At 53.0% G+C, this 19,739-nt stretch overlaps 1 protein-coding gene across 1 annotated transcript in view; it reads right to left on the minus strand.

Moving 5' to 3' along the window:
* Positions 1–19,739, minus strand: part of Prex1 (phosphatidylinositol-3,4,5-trisphosphate dependent Rac exchange factor 1) — a 155,481-nt gene that overhangs the window by 79,399 nt on the left and 56,343 nt on the right. The window contains exons 2-3 of the mRNA XM_052726692.1: positions 8,089–8,160; positions 5,942–6,064 (exon numbers count right to left, since the gene is read on the minus strand). Coding sequence (XP_052582652.1) covers positions 5,942–6,064; positions 8,089–8,160 — 195 coding nt within the window. The remainder of the gene's footprint in view (positions 1–5,941; positions 6,065–8,088; positions 8,161–19,739) is intronic.

Raw genomic sequence — 19,739 nt, forward strand, 5'->3', positions numbered from 1 at the left:
GGAGGGAGGACGGGAGTTTCCAAACCAACAGGAGTCCCAGCCTGCCACAACTGTGCTGGGCTCCACAGACCTGAGGGCACATCCTAAGGAACACCAGCCATATGAGTATGGGCCAAGCACTGGGTCAAGGCCACTCCGCTCTCTCAATGAGTGTGGACAGTCACTCTTCTCCATAACCTCACGAGGTCCATACTGACCCATCCACCCAAAAAAACAAAGAAAAACTGTCCTGTCATCTCACAGCTCCTGACAGGACAGACCAGGATCTAAAACCTCACAGCCCCTCCCCCCCTACACACACACACACACACACACACACACACACACACACACACACACACACACCAGTGCACTCTCAAGGTCACAACTGGGGGCAATGCCTGGGATAGAAACCTGAAGCCATAAATCCACAGGCTAAGCTCTGAGGGACTGTAGCATCATGAAGAGGCACACCCAGCCCCATACTGCCTGAGCAGCAGTGACCCTGGCCAGGGAGCTCTGCCACCCTGAACCTCCTTGGTTTCTGTGAAACACAGGTTCCCGACATCCGGCTGCTGGAGGATTAACTGGTATGTGTGAGCTGAGGAGAAAAGGCTGGCACATGGTAAACACTGTGGGGCACTCCAGGTACCCTCCAAGGAATGGCTACAAAAAGCATAAGCAACAAATACCAACTGCTGGGAAAATGACAATATGAAAAAAATGTCACCATCACTCAGCATGCACACATACATACACCATGGGGTGAACTTCGACCATCTGGGCATTACAACACTCAAGCTCAAAACACTACAATCAGCAGCCACTGTGCACAGAACCCATGGATTTCAGGAGCCCCAACCTCTCCCTGCAACCTGTGCAGCCCACAGAGATACTGACAGGCTAAAACAAAGATCAGGAAAGCTTGATATCCCCCGTGGGATCGTATGTTTAAACACGTGCTCTCCAGCTGGCAACCGTGTTTGGAGAGAATGCAGAACCTTTAGAAGGCAGGGTCTGGCCAGAGGAATCGAGCGGCAAGGGATGGGCCTTGAGGGCTGTAACCTGGCCCCGCTTTTAGCCACAGCTCTCGGCTTCCTGATGCACTATGCTCCTCCCACCAACGGTGGACGCCATCCTCTGAACCATGAACCAAACTCAAAGTTTCTCCTTAAATTGCTTCCACCTGGAATTCTCTCAGTGATGTGAAAGGTAACTGACAGGCAGCCAATCAGAGAGCTCCCTGTCCAGGCAAGGGCTACCAACAGGGGCCCTTAAGGAAGCATGGTGTTCTGGAAGAGACATATGGGCTACCTCAGCCATCATAAGAGATGTCCCCATATGCCACCACCACTACCCTCTAAGAATAAAACCAATGCATGGGAAATAGACCAAGGACAGAGAAAAATGATCCTAAAAATGTCATAGGGATACCTGGATCTAGCCATGCCTGAAACCAATCACAGCTCAAAAGATTGATTTCACTGACAAGCAACAAAAATAGTCCTTTCTTCACTGAAGCCTAAGTTACTGCTTTTTGTCACAGATGGTGAAGATCCTCTTGATCAGTCCTGTTCTTTTTATAGTGTGTGTGTGTGTGTGTGTGTGTGTGTGTGTGTGTGTGTGTGTGTGTGTGTGTGTGTTTCTCTTGTACTCCACATACATGAGTGCAGTACCCAGAGAGACCAGAAGAGGGCATCAGATCTCCTCAAGCTGGAAGACAGGTGGTTGTGAGCTGCTGACTGGGTGCAGCGAGTCATATTCTAAGAAGAAAATGCAAAGCACAAGGCACAAACATACGAACTGACATCTCCCTGTCCACCTCCATCTACACCACAAAGAGCCAGGCCAGAAGCCAAGGAAAGGTCTGGCTCCTCCCATATGTCAACCCCAGTCAATGGCAATGAAGCTGGAGATGCTGGCTAGCACTCTTGGGGACCCCTAAGGACTCAAGAGACAGGACACTGTGATCGATTAGTAATGTCTGCCACAGGTGCAGAGAGGGAAGTAAGGGACAATCTACAAGGGCACCCACTTCCTTCAGCCTTCCAGAAGGGCCGAGCCCAACCTGCTGCCTGGAGCAGCCAGGAGTAGCAAGCAGCACCATGGTGCTTGAATAAGAATGCCCACCACAGGCTCACAAGATTTGAATACTTAGGCACCAGGGAGTGGCACTACTTGAAAGGATCAGGAGGTGTGGGCTTGTTAGAAGAAGTGTGTCACTGGGGATGGGCTCTGTGGTTTCAAAAGCACAAGCCAGGCCCTGCCCTGTGTTGCTCTCTTCCTGCAGAACTGGATGTAGGACTCAGCTACCTCTCCAGCACCATGTCTGCTTGTGTACCACCATGCTTCCCACCATGGTGAAGACGGACTAAACCTCTGAAATTGTAAGCAAGCCCCGGTTAAATGCTTTCTTTATAAGTATGCTGAGGTCATGGTGTCTCTTCAGAGCAACAGAACACAGACTAAGACAAGCCCCCTCCCCCTCCCTCAGACCCAGTTCAGCTACCCACTGCCCTCATAGCAAGCAGCCCAGCCGCAGCTCAGGTCTTGGTCTGTGGATGCAGACCCTGCTCTGATACCATCAAGTCCCTGTGTGGAAGGCTTGTCTCTTCCCAAGGGGCAGAGGAGCTAAGTGTTCTCCACACATGGCTGTACACACAGGTACAGTGGGTGAGGACACACAGCAGGGGACTAAGAGGATCCAGCTACCAGGGGAGCCATGCGAATTGTCACAGCTGGGGAAAAACCCCAGGAGAAGATGCTATCAGCTCCAAACCACAGGAAGACCTGGACCCAGAGAAGGGCATACACAAGTCTTGAAAAACAAAACAAAACAACAACAACAACAACAACAAAAAACCCCAGCACTCGGGAGGCAGAGGCAGGTGGATCTCTGCGAGTTCGAGGCCAGCCTGGGCTACAGAGTGAGTTCCAGGAAAGGCGCAAAGCTACACAGAGAAACCCTGTCTCGAAAAACCTAAAAAAAAAAAAAAAAAAAAACCCACAAGCCACTATCTAGTGCATGTCCCTAATATTGCATGTGACACTAAAATATACCTGGATGCTACCTGAAAAACCACTCTACATCCTGTGTTCCTGTTTGCTACATGCAGCACCCTGACCCTGAGTGGACCCCAGAAGCATTCTAGTCACACCACGACTCCTGTACCTCCTATCTGTCACCATCTGTGTGCTATCTGAAGTGATGTCTGTTATTCTCCATGTCACCTGCCTAGCAGGATTCAAGCCGAAGGGAGCAGGTCTGTCTCGCCTAGTCCAGCAAGCTCATGCCACCGTGCCTGGCACTCAGATTTCTGTACGTATCTCAGGAGCCAGTGTCACTTACAACTGTGACAGATTCCAGTGTCACAATGTCTTAGGCTTACTCCCAGTTCTGACACTGACTAGTCATCTAAAGTCAAACTATAACTTAGTCTCTCTGAACCTCAGTTTCCTCATCTGTAAAATAACCATCTTCAAAAGCTACTGTGAAGTTTTGAGACACAGGGTTCTACTCTTTAGCCCAGGCTGGCCCTAAACTCACTACATAGTCTAAGCTGGCTACATGTTTGAGGCAATCCACCTGCCTCAGCTTTCCCAGTGCTGGGAATACAGGAGTGTGCCACCTCCCTAAAAATCACGCAGTTTTAGCAAGCTGGCATGTATGGAGCACTTAGAACAGTACCCTACACAGATGAAAGGCCCCTGGGTGCTTGTCTGTGTAAACTCAATACACACTGGTTGAGGTTGGGGGTGCAGGTTCTTTCTAAGGACTGAGTAGGTAGCAGAAGGGTCTGCAGCCTGCCAATTCCTACTCCCCCAGCCTAGATGCTGCCTGGGGTTCCCAGGGAGGTAAGGATAAAGAACAAAGCTGGATATGACCTTTGGGGCTAGAGAGGCCACCGTGCTGTCCCCGAGGGTCCACCAGTAATAGCATGGTGCAGTTCCCTGGTACTAGCTGCTAAATCCCTGCTTAGAGACCCACGTCTAAGAAAATGACTGCCTGCCCCAAAGTGGGCCCCTTCACTGCCACTGTGCACAGCCCCCAAGGCCACCCCAACTCTGGCACCCTCCCAGATAGAACCAGCTTAGGTCTAGACAAGCATGGCACTCAGTCGACCTCATCAGCTGCCCCCAGAAAGCCACTTGCACACCTGCCTCCAGCTACTGTAAAACTCCAAGCCATCGTGACTCACCCGTCCCCTCCCCCAGCATGGGGGCAGAGAAAGTGAAGGTGCTACATTTTAAATTAAAACATGATTTGAAATTAAAAACACTGACTCACACTGAGCAGCCTGGAGGCTGCTTTCCCCAGCTGCTGGAACTGCCTCAAGGAGGGGTTCAGCCAGGTGTGCAGGCAAAGTCAGTGTCTCCTCCATCCAGCTGCCTCTATTTTTTCCCAGTTTTTTTTTTTTAAAGATTTATTTATTTATTATGTATACAGCATGTATGATAGCAGTCCGGAAGAGGGCACCAGATCTCATTACAGATGGTTGTGAGCCACCATGTGGTTGCTGGGAATTGAACTCAGGACCTCTGGAAGAGCAGTCAGTGCTTTTAACCTCTGAGCCATCTCTCCAGCCCTTTTTCCCAGTTTTTGAGACACAGTTCAAGTAGCCCAGGCTGGCCCACAACTCCCACTCCCCCACCTCAGCCTCCCAGGCACTGAGATTATAGACCTGCACCCCACAGCTGGCCCAGGAATCTTCAGGTGGCCCTGGCCTGAGGCAGCACAGGAGGTTCCCACTGCAGCCACTGTACCTGAGAACCTTCTGTCTGCGGCAGCAGCCCCCCACTGTCCCCTCCAGCGAGGACACCACTCACCCTGCTGAGCATGTTTATTCAAGGTTTTTAAATGAACCCAGTCTAAAGGATTTCACAGTAACCCCAGCAGGCCTCAACCTCAGAGCAGGAATCCGCAACCTGAAGAGCCCTGGCTCCCTGTCCTAAGTCCAGTTCTGTGGTCACACATGTGGTGACAACCTTGGGCTTGTCCATCCTCTGCTGCCGGCCCATGGAGCAGGCAGACGAGCTTGAGCTAGTCTCTTACTGCTTTCCTCCTCTTTCTTTAATTTTATTTACAGCTGGGTGTGGTGGCCCATACCTTTAATCCCAGCACTCAGGAGACAGACGTGGACAGATCTCTGAGTTCAAAGCCAGCCTTATCTACAGAGCAAGTTCCAGCCAGCCAGAGTTACATGGTGAGACAAATATTTGTCTCGAAAAATAAAATAGTATAAAACAGATTCTCTGTCTGGGGACAAGAGTGCCATGGCATGTGTGTGGAGCTCAGAAAACCATTTCCTGGAGGCAGCTCTCTCCTTCCACCACAAGGGTCCCAGGGATCAAACACGGATCACCGGGTCCAGCAGCAAGTGCTCTTACCTGCTAAGCCACCTCGCCTGCCCTATACGAACAGATCGGAGCCCTAAGGTCTCTACCCCGGTGTTGCCAGTACTCTAAAAGGAGCTCTGCCATGGGGACAGCTTAGAACGTTCTAGACTAACAAAGAGATGGTAAGGCTGGGTGAGGGGTGAGGTTCCAGGAAGTGGCAGGCCTGCAGAGATGTGGGGATTTTATGCTGATGAAATGGAGCCAAGGAGAGTTCTAGAAGAGGGGAGAAGCAAGCAAGTTTGTGTTTCCAGAGGGTCTCTGGCAGCTCAGAGGAGGGCTCTTTACCCAGGAAGCTGGGCCTTGGGAGGTCAGAAGAACAAGGCCTGCTGAGGCCCAGGGGCTCACACAAACTCACACTAGCCTAGCACAAGGCCCAGCAGGCCGAGGCCTGGAGACCTGCACAAGGCCGTGCCCTGAAGACTCTCGGGAGGTGGTTGGGAGGGCCAGACCACAGGAATGGGCACACAAACACCACGGCAGAGCCAACGCTGACTGGACGCTCAAACTCAGGTCCTTAACTTACACAGCAACCATTCTCCCCCAGCGACCCAGCTCCCATACTCACAAATTTCAAGAAAACATTCCCAAGTTCGTGCTGAGACTGAGGCTCGGGGTGCAAGCAGTACTCCAGGGCAGCCAAAAAGTCCTTATGGACCTCCAAGATGTCCTCAATGTTGGAGAAAAGGATCTAGGAAGGACCGAGAGGTCAGTCAATCAGGGTTCAGAGAGAGCAGGGCCATTCCCAGAAAAGCCTGCACCCCCGGGCACATTAGCAGGCAACAATGGGTGGGGCTCCCCTGAGCCAGGCAGCTGCTGATGGCTGTGACCCCACCAGCAGCAGCTGTGCAGGCCAGTGGCAGACCTGGGCCGGATTGTCACACTCATCGGTAGCACCCGATCTCCACAGGCTTCTTAGCCATTCCTGGTCCCGATTTACCCCGAGAACCGGAGACTCAGAGAGCAAGTGTTGACATGCCAGCCAGCTGTGCGGGTGTCAGAGCATCTTTCCCTGTGTGCAGACACTGCCACATCTGGAATCTTCAGACATATCCAGGACAATGTGCACCAGCAAGTGTGTTCACAGGGCCCTGCTCCCACAACAGTGCATGGTGAAAGAGAAGGGCCAAGGGCCAGAGCCTACTCCTCAGTCACTCTAGGCCTGTACTAACTTCCTCCTCCGCCACGGTAGGGGCTGCTTGTCACATGAAGGTGGCCAGGGGAACCATCTGGCCATTGTTCCCAGTCTCTTCAGCCTAATTCAGCTCACGTGGTTGAACCTGGTTATGCTGAAGGTAACATTCGAGACCTTGCTGTTACACTTACTTTGTGAAAGCACTGCAGAAGTGTCTGTCCCTTGACTGTATACCCAAAGGAAACAAGAAATGCCCGCTCAAGAGATATACACAGAAACGGTCATAACAGCTGCAAAATGGAAACAGCTCCAACATCCACCCACAGGAGACTAGACGCTGGTACGGCCACAGAGTGAATATTACAGAGCAAGGGGAAAGCATGGGCCACAACTGCACACCGCAATACAAACAAATTCCACAGATGTATGACGAAAGGCACCAGACACAAAAGAGCTCCTTGTCATAAAGTTTAAGAACAGGCGGAAACAGGGCTGAGCATGGCAGCACACACCTCTGATCCCTGAACTCAGGAAGCAGGGGCAGGAGGGTCCCTGAGTTCCAAGACAGCCAGAGCTACACAGAGAAACCCTGTCTTAAGAAAAGACAAGACAGAAACAATCAATGGCAGTGGAAGCCTCGTCAGCTGGGGGCAGAGCTGACTGGGAGGGGCAGTGAGCCCGCTGGACATAGATGCTCCCCTGCCTTCACTGGTAAACCCAGGTGTGGTACAGCTAATCCCTCAGAACTTGTGTCCCTTGTTGAACAGCGTGGTTAAGAGCTGACAGAAAGGCAATTTCTTAAAAACTAACAACGCGCCATTTTAAGTGATAGTAACAGCTTCCAAGTTCTAGCAGTGCACAATAAATCAGTATACTAAAATGTAGGTACTCAGGGAATAAACGAGTGAAGCGATAGGTCCCAGAAAACAGGCATCCCCACCCCCACCCCCACCCCCACCCAGGACCCCAAGACCAGCTGTGCCTTCTAGCAGAGTGGACAGCCAGGCTAGAATTATTAGCATCATGTGGCGACAAAAGCCAGGACATTGGGCAGGCGTCATCTTTGACCACATATATGGCAAATCCTGGGTACTCTGGATACACATAGCCCCTCATAGCCATTTCTTCCTGGTCCAGGCCTTTCAGAGCACAAAATGAAAGGCTTCCAGAATCGAGGTCAGAGTGCTGGAGAGCACAGGCCTCGGAGGCACACAGACGGCCCATTGATACTGCCCAGACTCCCCAGCGCCACAGCCAGAATGAAGCTGGCCCAATGACTCATGGGCCTGCCTGCCTTGATAGCCTGTGCCCACTGCAGGGTTAGGAAGGCAGCAGGAGGTCCCAGGCTCCCAGGACACGTGGGAAGGGATTTTCCAGAAGCACCACACTGGACAAGAGGAAGTGAAAAGGCAGAAGGGCCATGCTGAGTCTGAACTAGAGAATGGGGCCTGGTGTGCACCCTCCCTCCCAGGGGAGGCCTTTCCAGGGCTGCTGAGTTCAGAGTCACCTAGAAGGAGTAGGGCCAGCAGCAGCAGCAGCAGCAGCAGCAGCAGCAGCAGCAGCAGCAGCCAAGTCCTCACCTTGACATTCTCCTCCGTGAGGCCCTTCTCCACAGAGTCTGCCACATTCTGCCTGATCCGCTGCAGGAACGCCTGTGAAGACAAAAGCAAGCAGAGATAAGTGGCCACATCTCCCATTCTGGATACCCCTGCCAGAGGGACATGGATTCAAATGCTAACCAGGACCTCCTGAGAGGATGCACAGTCCAGGTACACGGATAAGGACTCAGAAGAAGCACCCACTGCTGACAGCCTGCTTTTCTGGGCAGCCCCCACCCCCTCTGCTGCTCAGGCAAAGGCTTACTGAGCATCTACAAGGTCCCGCCTATGTGGCACGAACAGCGCAGAGCCCACTCCCCCACCCCGAAACCTACAGTCCAAAGAGCCACACTCACACCTGCTTCCTCACACAACTGTAGACCACTCAACAATGACCCCCTTTCTGTAGTGTTTTCCTTTTTATGCTTTAAGACATTCATATGACTCAAACCAAAAAATACAAAATGTCAAAAACAGGACACATCTCTTTCATACCCCAGCCCTACCACTGAGGCCCTCACTGTCCCCATGGGAACCTCAGCTCCCCGGTGTCACAGATGGCCACACACACAAGCGTGTGTTCACATGCACACACATCTATTCCCACTGTCTCTTCTCTTCACACTAAAACAGCAGCACACAGGGCACTCCAAAGCAACCGAGTGCTCACACAGGCACAGTCACTGCCCGTCCACATGGGGCCAGGTGAGAAGATAGCTCCCCGGTGTCACCAGACGTGATGATGGTTTTTAGCGAAGGGGGGGGGGGGGGTATGTGCTGGGATGAAACTCCGGCCCTTGTGCATGCTGGACAGGCACTCTATCTCAGGCTGCATCGCTAGAACACCCCTCCTTTATTTATTTTTTTTTGAGAAAAAACAAAATTAGGAGTTTTTACATGTCCCCCAATTCACTTCTCCTTCCTCCCTCCCCGTCACCCCTCATCCTTCCTTATATTTTGGCTAGCCTAAAACTCAGTCCTCCTGCCTCCACATCCCCGGTGCTAGGGTTACAGGTGTGGATTTTGGAGTGCTGGAGAAGACGTGTCACTGGGAAGAAGTGGATGTCGTGGGTTCAGGGTAAGAGTAGAGGAAGCGGAGTGTACCGAGGAGGGATGATGGCAGCTACAGAGCTTGGGTGACACAGAGCAGCAGAGGAGGAGCTACTGTGGAGGCCGCAGGGATGGCTAAGGATGGAAAGGACATGGAGGAAAAGAGAGAGACCCAACCTAAGGGAAACGAAGGCTAGACTCCTAGAGACTTTGGGCTCAGGATGTGAGGCCTGGCCCAGGTTAACTGTGCAGTGGTCACATAGAGACCCCTGGGAAAAGGAGTCCATGGACTTGTCCCCCAACCCAGGGGACCCATCAGCTATCAATCTGTCGCATCTGGTTACAGTGAGGCCCAAGGGGACTAAGCCAGGCAAGCATGTGGTGTCCCTGCCTTGGGTTGAGAGCATGTTCCATCCCACCACGCTTGTCTAAGGAGATTCCGCACGTGCCAGGGAGACAGACTGTGGTGGTATCGAGGGAGGCAGAAGCAGGTGGCAAAGGGGTGGCTGGCCCTTCAACTCTGCTGTCTGATCCTTTTCCGTCACCTGGACCGACACCCACGGTGGCCCCGTAAACAGGGCTGTCACACAGTCACATGGGCTGGTGTTCACAGGCAGGCCACAGGTGGAAGGTGACCTTGTTTCCACCCATAAGCCACAGGGTGACCAGGGCTGGGTCTGGACTAAATGCCATCACTTTACTGATGAGTCTGAGTTTACAGGTTCACCTGGATCCCAGGGAGTACAGACATCAAGAACCCAATCTATCAGGGCCCAAGAGCACCCAACCATGGCCTTCCCGGTCCTAACTCCCATGGTCCCTCAGAGTCCACAGCCCATGCCTCTCCCAGCCCACCTGGTCAATGACACCTCTGCCTCTGGGGGTTCCAGCCTCCTCACCTCTCAGGATCCCTTAAAATCCAGTCAATGCTCAGCATAACTCTCCATGACTCCCCAGTATGAAGCTTAAGGCCCTGACTAAGATCACCAAGGAGCCACATTGACAACCTTCGGTGTGGCTGACACCATCCATGGGCTGGGGTACCAGACTGAATCACAAGCAGGAAGCGAGCTGGGCACCAGCGATCCTCTCTGCTTCCACACAGCAGATACCACACTCCTGCCACCACGCCTCGCACACCTCACCCCTGCCATGATGGGCTGAACCTTTGAACTGTGAGCAAACTCCTCTTGTCCTAAATTATTTGGGTCAAGTCAGTATCTCAGCAATGAGAAAAGCAACTAATATGCCTCTCTTCTTCTTCTTCAAGTCCAGATCTCCACAGCACTCCATCCTCCCACACTGGCGTCACACTTTCAAGCCTATTCCTGCCCCAGGACCTTGGCAAATGTTCTTCCTGCTGACATGTTTCCAGTTCTGCCCTGAGCCAGCGCCATCTTATCCACCACCTCCTCCAAGAAGCCCTCCCTGCCCTCGGCAGTCATCACCTCCCTACCTTGAATTATTAAAATATTGAACTCAGGGCTGGAGAGATGGCTCAGAGGGTAAGAGCACTGGCTCTTTCAGAGGTCCTGAGTTCAATTCTCAGTAACCACAGGGTGGCTCCCAACCATCTATAATGAGATCTGGAACCCTCTTTTGGCGTGCAGGCATATATGTAGACAGAACACTGTATACGTGATAGACAGACAGACAGACAGACAGATGGAGCTCAAACAATGCACACCAGCTTTTAAGAGTCAAACTGGCCACGACAGAGCAAGACTGCGGCTAGGATGGAGGTCAGAGTTGGAAACCACTGATCTTCCTCTATCCTGCTGTGTGACCTCAGGACAGTGAACCAACTTCTCTGAATCTTAGTTTTACTCTCCCCAAATATGAGGGTGTGTGTGTGTGTGTGGTGTGTGTGTGTGTGTGTGTTTGTGTGTGTACACATGTATGTGTTTTGTGTGTATGGTGTATGTATATGTGTATGTCGTGTGTGTGTGTGTGTGTGTGTGTGTGTGTGTGTGTGTTGTATGTATATTGTGTGGGGTGTGTGGTATGCATATATGTGTGTCAGTGTATATATGTGTGTGTATACATGTGTGTCAGTGTGTATAGGTTTGTGTGGTGTGTATAAATATGTGTGTCTGTGTGTGTGTGTGCGCACACGCGCGCGCGTGTGTGTGTATGTATGTTTGGGGCATGTGTGTGTCTTATAAATGAAACAGGATGAAGTGGCGGTAGGTCAGAAAGACAGCGACTTCACATCTCTTCTCACAACTGGACCCTGGTGAGATCAGCAGACGGCATGAGGCCCTGACACAAACCCCTGGACGCCAGTTCAACTTGTTTTTGAAAAGACACAGTAGGAAGGGTTGGGGGCAGAGGTTCCTAGAGGATGTGGCAGCCAAGCCTGGGGTGCCACGGGAAGCCGTCTCCAGCCACCCAGACAGGGAGACAAAGGTAGCCCCGCCCAGCATAGGCGCCCTGGCTGGCGGGCAGGAAGTACGAGTGCCACTGGGCTGACCTAGATGGAGCTTCCTGTCCTGCTTTCTTCACACGAGCTGGACTACTGCTATTGTGCTGGGACAATAGGTGGCTCGGGCCACCCACGGAGGACAGGCACTGGGCACCGAGAACAGCTCGTGACCTGGAAAGAATGGGCCAGCGGGGGCTCTGGGCCCAGCCATAGCAGCCCCAGCACCACCACCCTGCAGGCGGTGCTGGCATCCTCTATACTGATGGGGCCATTGAAGGACCAGAGGCGTGACGGCAGTGGAGCACTCAGATGACAGCAGTTCACACCTGAGTTCAGCTCCCTGAAGCAAGACACCGTCCTGAGATGCTCCCTGTGGTTCCCCCAGAGCCCTGTCCACACCTGGACCACCCAGCCCTTCAGCATCCATTCAGCCCCCTCATCCCAACAATGACAGCAATTTTTACATACATCAAGGATGCAGTAAATGGATGCTCATCACCACACAGCTTGGGCAAACTCTAGTCAGGCGAGGGCTCCTCAAAGGCCAACCATGAAGCCAGGAGTGGTGGAACAGGCTGGCCAGGTGTGTTTAGGGACCTGGGGCACTGGGAACAGTTCATATCCTGGTCTGAGCTGCAGTCACAGGTGACTGAGAACACAGGGTCCCAGCAGCATGCATAGGGGTGAGCCTGTGTTAGCCATGCTACTGTGTAAGCATAAGCTAATGGAAGCGAAGCACGGAAGGACCTGCCGCAGAGGGGAGACCTAAGAGGTGCCACTAGGCACCAGGCACCAGCCACATGGACACCAGGCTCTCCAATCCCACACAGGCTTCCACCCTGCCTGTGCTCATACGCACCTATAAACAATGTCAGGTGACACCTCTGGGCCCAGAGGCCTCCTCAATGTGCGGGGCAGGCTGGGCAGGCCTCAGTCATAGCTGGCAGGAGCTGGCCCACAAATATATTAAGAACCTGAGCAGGGAGTGAGAGGTGGTGGAACAGAAGCTTGCTGAAGACAACAAGCCCACAGTCTACCTCCTGCCCTTCTGCAGCTGTGGCAGACATCACCAATCAACCACACCTACTTTCCTGCTCAACCATAGTCCTGGGGACCTTGAATACTTGGTACATCAAAGCCTTGCATCCTAGAGCTTCTACCTCCTAGTGACCAAGAGGCAAGGTGCCATCTCCCCACATGGCACGAGGCTCAAGTGGCCCACCAGGTGACTTGCTCCACAATGCATATGGTTGTCTCTTGTTATGGAATAATCTTTTTGTACACTGTGAAGATGTGAGTCTTTTCCAAGGTGCCTTCTGATTGGCTTAGTAAAAGAGCTGACTGGCCAGTAGCTAGGCAAGAAGAGATTAGGTGGGAGAATCAAACTGAGAGGACACTGGGAAGAAGAAGGGCAGAGTCATGGGAGTCTGAGGAGTCTCCAGAACACGCCACAAGACACAGAGCGAGTAGGATGGGAAGTACATGAGGTAAACAAACCTCGAGGTGGCACACAGTAATAGAAACAGGTTAATTTAAGTTGTAAGAGCTAGCTAAAAACAAGCTTAAGCTATCAGCCGAGCATTTATAATTAATATTAAGTCTCTGTGTGGTTATTTGGGGAGCAGCTGGCAGGACAGAGAAGTCTGCCTACAGTCTCTCCCTGCACTCCCATGCTTTCTAGTGTGCTTACTCACAGCTTGGCCACTTCTCTGAATACGTCCTGTGTGATTCTTGGGGACCCCAGCTGTCTCCTTCCTTATATAATCACAAACATGAGTGACTGCACTAATTCTGCATCAGTGTCAAGTGTCCCCCTGTAAACAAGGCTCCCTGAACACATCCCCAAGGTGCAGGGTGAGTTCTGGGACCGTGGCTACATCTGCCACGCTCGGGTATGTGAGTCCCCTTGGGGACAGAGAGGCTGCCTGATTCAGGTGTGCAAACTGCTCCAGGGTCAAATGGTTGGATAGAGATTAGGGACATAGACTCCTGACTGATGAGCATCAAGCAGATCTACAGCTAGACTGAGCCAAATTCAAACAACAGGAGAAAGTTCCCCTGACCCACACCCAGAAGGAGGCACACAGGCTCTCAATGGTTCTCACACCAAGGCCTCAGACCACCAGGGAGGCATTCGTGTCTGTAGATTCTATGAGGCAGACTGAGACCTGGGGATGAAGAGACAGCATCTGTCACCCAAACTAAAACCACAGAGCAAAAAACCTGAACAGGGACAGTGGCTCCTACATACTGTTGGGACACACAATGCATGTGTCTTCACAGTCTCCAGAGTTAGGACCCAGCAGGAAGAGAGGCACGCATGGTCAGCTAGTGATGTCTGGCGCAGCTGCGGAGCCAAAGAGCCTTCCTCAGGAGTTACCCATCACAACCCTGACCAAAGCCTCCCTGGCCATGTAACCCTGGGAGAATGGGAATCTTCTGCCCCCATGCCAATCACTCAGCCCCAGCCTCATGACCTCCTCGACGCCCGCCTCTACATAGGCCCTGGCATTTACTGTCTGATGTGGTCTGCCCTTAAGACCCCCTAGTCCAGGGCCAAGTGAATGGGACACACCCCTCAGAATGCCCTTCCCTGAAAACACACAGGAAGCTGCTGTCACTCCCTGCCCAGCAGAGGGGTGCTCTGTACGCCCACCCCCCAGAACAGGACTGCTGGTGCCTGAGGCTGTGCACACAGCCCTGCACTCCAAGGCCTCTCCTCACTTGAGGGTCTGCTGCCAGGCGCAGAGCACAGATTGACTCATGACTACGTCTGCCTGCATTGCCCCAGCCCACGGTGTGGCCTCAGGAAACCCCAGGTGGGGAGGAAGACTGGGGGTGGGGGGGTGAGAAATGAGGGAGAGAAGCTGGGAGCCGACTGACTGTCACATCGGGAGCCCTGCTGCTTGGCTTTTCTTTGTTTTGAAACCAGGTCTTATGTCACACAGGTTGACTTCAAACTCCTGGGCTCAAGTGATCCTCCTGCCTCAGCCTCCTAAGCAGTTGGGAATGCACGTGTGTGCCATCACTGCCACTCACTCTCCAAACTTTGCAGCTCCCGGGGCGGGGGTACTGTCCCGCATGCCCATTTTACAGAACAGGGGAACTGAGGGCTCCGAACTGTGAAGCATTCACTCGGACCCACAGACTGGGATGCGGTGATCTAGCCTAATGGCGAGAACCCAGACCAAACACGCATCTCCAGTGTGTAACCGTGGGCCACAGATGGCCCTGGCTTTCATAGCAGCCAGCAGCTGCCTGGGGACCCACACCATCTGTCTGGAACTACTGTCACAGTCCAGGGAGGATTCAAATCTCCCTGGGGACGCAGACCAGAGCACAGCCCTGCACTCATTCCTGGAGACAGACAATGGCAACTTGAGCTGTTGAGGGACAGGGGGTCTCTGTCCCCAAGGACACCCACACCTCAGCTGGGGTGACCTCACTCGACATATGGTGAAACCTGAGAGGGCTGGTGGGGGCACCCCCAGATCACACCAAGGACAAAGGAAGTAAGGTGCCCATGGGACTCAGTCCCCACTGTGATCCATTGGCCAAGGGTCCAAGAAAGCAAAGATCATGGACCAGTAGCATCCTGGCAGCAAAGTCAGAATAAACCATCCCTTCAACAATAATAAACCAGCCCTATAAGACAGCAGAAGGGCTGCCATAGCCTCTCCCAGCAGACCCCCACAGCCAGACATGGGGAGGTGCCCCCCAAACATACCATGAGTTCCGAAAAGACCCCAGTCCTATGCACCACCCACTCACAATCCTGTTTTGGATCCTAGGAGGATCACGGACCTCATGCATAGCACAAAGATCTTATTTCCATGAATGACATACTATCCTGTCACTCAGGGTATAGCGACACCTCCTTTCTCCACCCCAGCCCAGGGCAGCCACGCAATGACAATTTCATGACACAGGAGCCACTGATGATCCCTTAGCCAGGACAATGACCAGGGACAGGGGAGCTCTCGGAGACTCATCTTGTTTTCAGCTCAATGCCTGGGCCTCACACAGGCATGAAGGGGCCCAAACGCTGAGCAGTGCAGTGAGCACAAGGCCTAGCTTTGCCAGTGACATGAGGGTGCGTATGAACAGGTGATTTGCGCCCCCACTCCAGGCCTTAGTTTCCTCCTCTAGAACATGAAAGGAGTGGGCACTTCAGCTGCAGCAAGCACTTCAGAGGCCACTGCCCGACACACAGGAGTGGCGCGGCACACAAAATGTGATTGACAGCGGGAGGGCTCCTAGCCCCACCCCAGCGCTCTCTGCAGATTACAGGGGTCTACAGGGAGCGGGAGCTGGGTGTGCACAGGCTCTACTCACCGTTTCCTGAGAAAGCTTCAGACATATGTCAGTCATCACTAAGGAGTTAGACACCTTGGTTGGCCACACCACCGGCGTGGCCACGTGCTCCCCATCCTGTTTGTCCTTGTGTGTGTGGGCTTAGGCTTGTCTGCAGTGCTAGAGACTGAGGGCAGGGCCTCATCATTCTAGGCAAGGTCTCCACCACTGAGCTACACCCCCAGCTCTCCGTTCAGTTTTTATTTCATGACAGTGTGGTGGCTACTACACTATTGTCAACTTGACAGGATAAAGAACCACTAAGAGTCACTAAGCATGTCCGGTGAGGGACAATCTAGATTAGGCTGAGATAGGAAGACTCATCCTGAATGGGGGGAGGAGGCAGTCACCATCCCATGGGCTGGGGTCCCGGACTACATAAAAAGGAGAAAGTGGGCTGGGGACAGCATTCCCCTCCAGGTGTCCTGACAGCAGATGCAAGGTGACCAGCAGCAGCCTTGTGCTTCTGCCGCCAGGCCTTCTCCGCCATGATGGACTGCACCCTGGAAGTGTGAGCCAGTTTAAACCTTCTGGTCCTTAAGTTGCCGCTGTCAAGGTATTTTGTCATAGCAACAGCTAAGTCACTGATAGAGCAAGGTTCCACCGGGTTGTCCAGGCTAGCCTTGAACTCACTCTGTAGGCCACAGAGGCTTAGAACTTGTAAATCTCCTGCCTCAGCCTCTCAAACAGCAGAGAAGACAGATCCACACTACTAGGCCTGGATTATTGGTACCTTTTGGAGTCTGTGTTTTCCAACCTGAACTTACTGTCTCCCAGAGTCTTCTCTCCTGCAGTGACAGAGGACAGTGTGGCCTATCATCAGCAACAAAGCTGCCTGCCACGCCCTGCACACCCTGCCCATGCCCAGCAGATTGCCCCTCCCCCCTCCCCCAGTCTTGGAAGCACCCAGCACCTCTGAGTCAACTCTATCTCTTTAGAAAAGGTGACCCGCTCAGTACCAAACTTCCTGGAACCAGTGGGCTGGCTGTGGGAGTAGACAGACAGTTGCTCAGAAGAGGAACTAAGAGAGAGACTGAGACAAGCTGTCTGATAGGCTGGTGTCTGAGCCGACCCCATGAAGAGATGGGGAGCTCGGCAATATCTGGGGGGAAAGGCATTCTAGGCAAAAGGGATAGCCTGTGCAGAGGCTCTGGGGCTTCCTAGACTGTCCTGTCTGAAGCACCTGCCCTCCACTGTTTTACTTCCTCCACAGACACGCTGATGGTCAAATTCCACACCAGGGATGCTACTTGTGTTCGCCTATCAGTCTACTGGTTTGTCCATTCAGCTGCTGTGGTGTGCCAGAGCCTAGCATGAACCTCTCAGTACATGTGTCCGATCCATCAGTACCTCAGTACATGACAGATGTGATGATTTGCACATCCATCAATCATCCATCCCACATACCTTCCACCCCGTCTCCCTTCCAGGCCCTGATGAGAGGCATCCACTCAGTGCCCCACCAAAGAGGAACTTGAAGCAAAGCCCAAGCTGCTTCAACCTGCCATGAGCCATGCAACAGTGGGGGAGGAGAGGCCACAGAGGGGGAGCAACTTCTCCCCACAGAGCCCCACCCATTCCTCCCTGCCAGCCCTCACCCAAGGCCCACTCAGAGCCTGCTCTACAACACAAAGCCCTCCTACAGCAACCCACACTCTGTTTAGGTGGGACTGCATGTGCCTAAGTTTGAATATCATATACCCCATTAATGCCTCAACCCTAGCTTCTTTTGGGAAAATGGGCACATGATCTCCAAGCGCCCATAAGGCTGCAGGTAGCTGGAGCCCAGGCAGCAACCACCTTCCCGAAAGGCAAGCTCCCTCAGTTTTCCCATGCAACACACTCACTGCTGTCTTACCTTTCCTGCCTGCAGCAGTGGGCATGAGTGTGAGACCCTCTCCTACACAGAGACACAGCTAATAGGAAACCTGAAGAGGCTTTCCAAACCCTAGCCCAAGGCAGACATCACTAATGGAGCACAGACCTTTTCCTGCTGAGTCTCCTCATTGCTATCCCCTAGATCTATAGGGGCATCTTTTGCATCCCTCCTACTCATATGTGGGGCATGCTCTCTTGATATGTGGGTAGGTAGATCCCTGTTATGGGAGCCATCTGGCCGATTCCCTGGCTTCCAGCCTATAGTTAGAAAACCAAACCCGCCTCCTGATATTGCCTAGGTGTGAGCCTCAGCCAGCTGACCCAGCTAACAAAACTGCCACTAGAACGTGTGTCTCGGGTTCAAGTGCTGGCTGTGCCCCAGCCTGCTGTGTGCACAACAATCTTTCTGGGCCTTGCCTCCCTTCCCTGAGGAATGGGAACAAGAAACTCTATGTCTCAGATGCCTATGTCTCCATGTCTCAGCTCTATTTTCTGAAGAATAAGGACACAGAATGGCTCTGGTGGCTTCTTCTCAGGTGACAAAATAACCTCGCATCTGGTCGCATAACGACGACACAACCCTAAGGGCTCAAACCCACGAGTAGCACACTTCCCTCGAGTCCAGGGGACTGGTATGTGCAGAATATAGTGATACACTGTCAAAAACAAAACACAAAGACCCTTGCCTGGACAGACAGAGCGGACAAAAGTACCCTGGAAGCCTCAGTCTCCAGCCTCGGCCACAGAGGCCTGCATTGCAGGTGGCTGAAAGCAAGGGACAAGCCCACAAGCCGGTTGTCTGGGAACAGGCCTAATTTAGGTGGCATTTCCTACAGGAATTCGAGGACAAAGCAAAGCCAATCACTCAAGGGCCCCAGAGCACAGGGCGAGGCAGCTGGCCATCCTGGGGTCCCACTGCTCCTGCACTTGGGGACAATGGATGGGATGTGCTGCTCTCAGTGGGCCTGACACTTGACATCTGAGACAATTGCTCTGGGATCCTCCCCACACCCAGGTCCAAGGGTTAGGTTTTTTCCCCTCCATCTCCCCAAACAATTGTCCCTGGACAGGCCTGAGTCCAGCCCCTCACTCTACCAGGGACTGTGGAAAACCAGGAAACAATGCACAAGAGAGGGTGACAATAGCGGTGCTCCAAACCGGACAGGAGGGGGCGGTGGCCCAGCGGCTGGAGGGTTTCCTCTTTGTTCTCTGCTGCAGCAGCTGAGGACCTGGGGAGGGGATTCCAGGGCAGCAGAAGCTCCTGGGGGCAGAGCAGGGCTTAAGAACAGACCAACAGGGCTGGTCTGCAGTAGCTCGGGTGTGAGCAAAGTTCCCACAGCTTCCATGGCATAGCCCGCTTCCACCAGCTTCACCCCACTGACCAGAAAAGACGACCGAGGTTCTCAATAGCCAAAGCCACAATTCTAGAACATACTGCCAAGTGGACCTAACTGAGATCCAGCCTCTGGGCTATCCAGCATCTAGGCAGTGACCTTCTGCAGCATCCACTCTGGCCTAGTCTCATGTCCCAACACTCACTTCCCACTGATGGTAATGGCATAAAAGCCATTCCCTCAGGCTCTGTAACAGGTCCTTTGTCCCCGGGGCCAGCACCAGCCCAACCTTCTGCAACCAGGTGAAGACAAGGACGTCCTTTGGAGGAGTAACAAGACCAAGGTGCCCAGAGACTGCAAACAACACAGGGCTCTCAGGGAGGCCCCCCCCCAGGCCTCGGACCACCGAGGCTGGCTGCTGGCAAACCCCCACGCTATGGGATGGAGGAAATGACCTTGAAATGGAGAGTGCATCTGGACTGTCTATGGGCCCAAGGTCATCTAAGGACCCAAGGAATGAGGCAGGCAGGAGATCAAGGGTCAGAGGCAGGATTAGCCTACAGACATGAACTGAGCAGCTTCTAGAAACTGGA

This window comes from Peromyscus californicus, unplaced genomic scaffold (assembly GCF_007827085.1).
Source record: "Peromyscus californicus insignis strain IS unplaced genomic scaffold, ASM782708v3 Scaffold_7__1_contigs__length_154581171, whole genome shotgun sequence".
Lineage (NCBI taxonomy): Eukaryota > Metazoa > Chordata > Mammalia > Rodentia > Cricetidae > Peromyscus > Peromyscus californicus.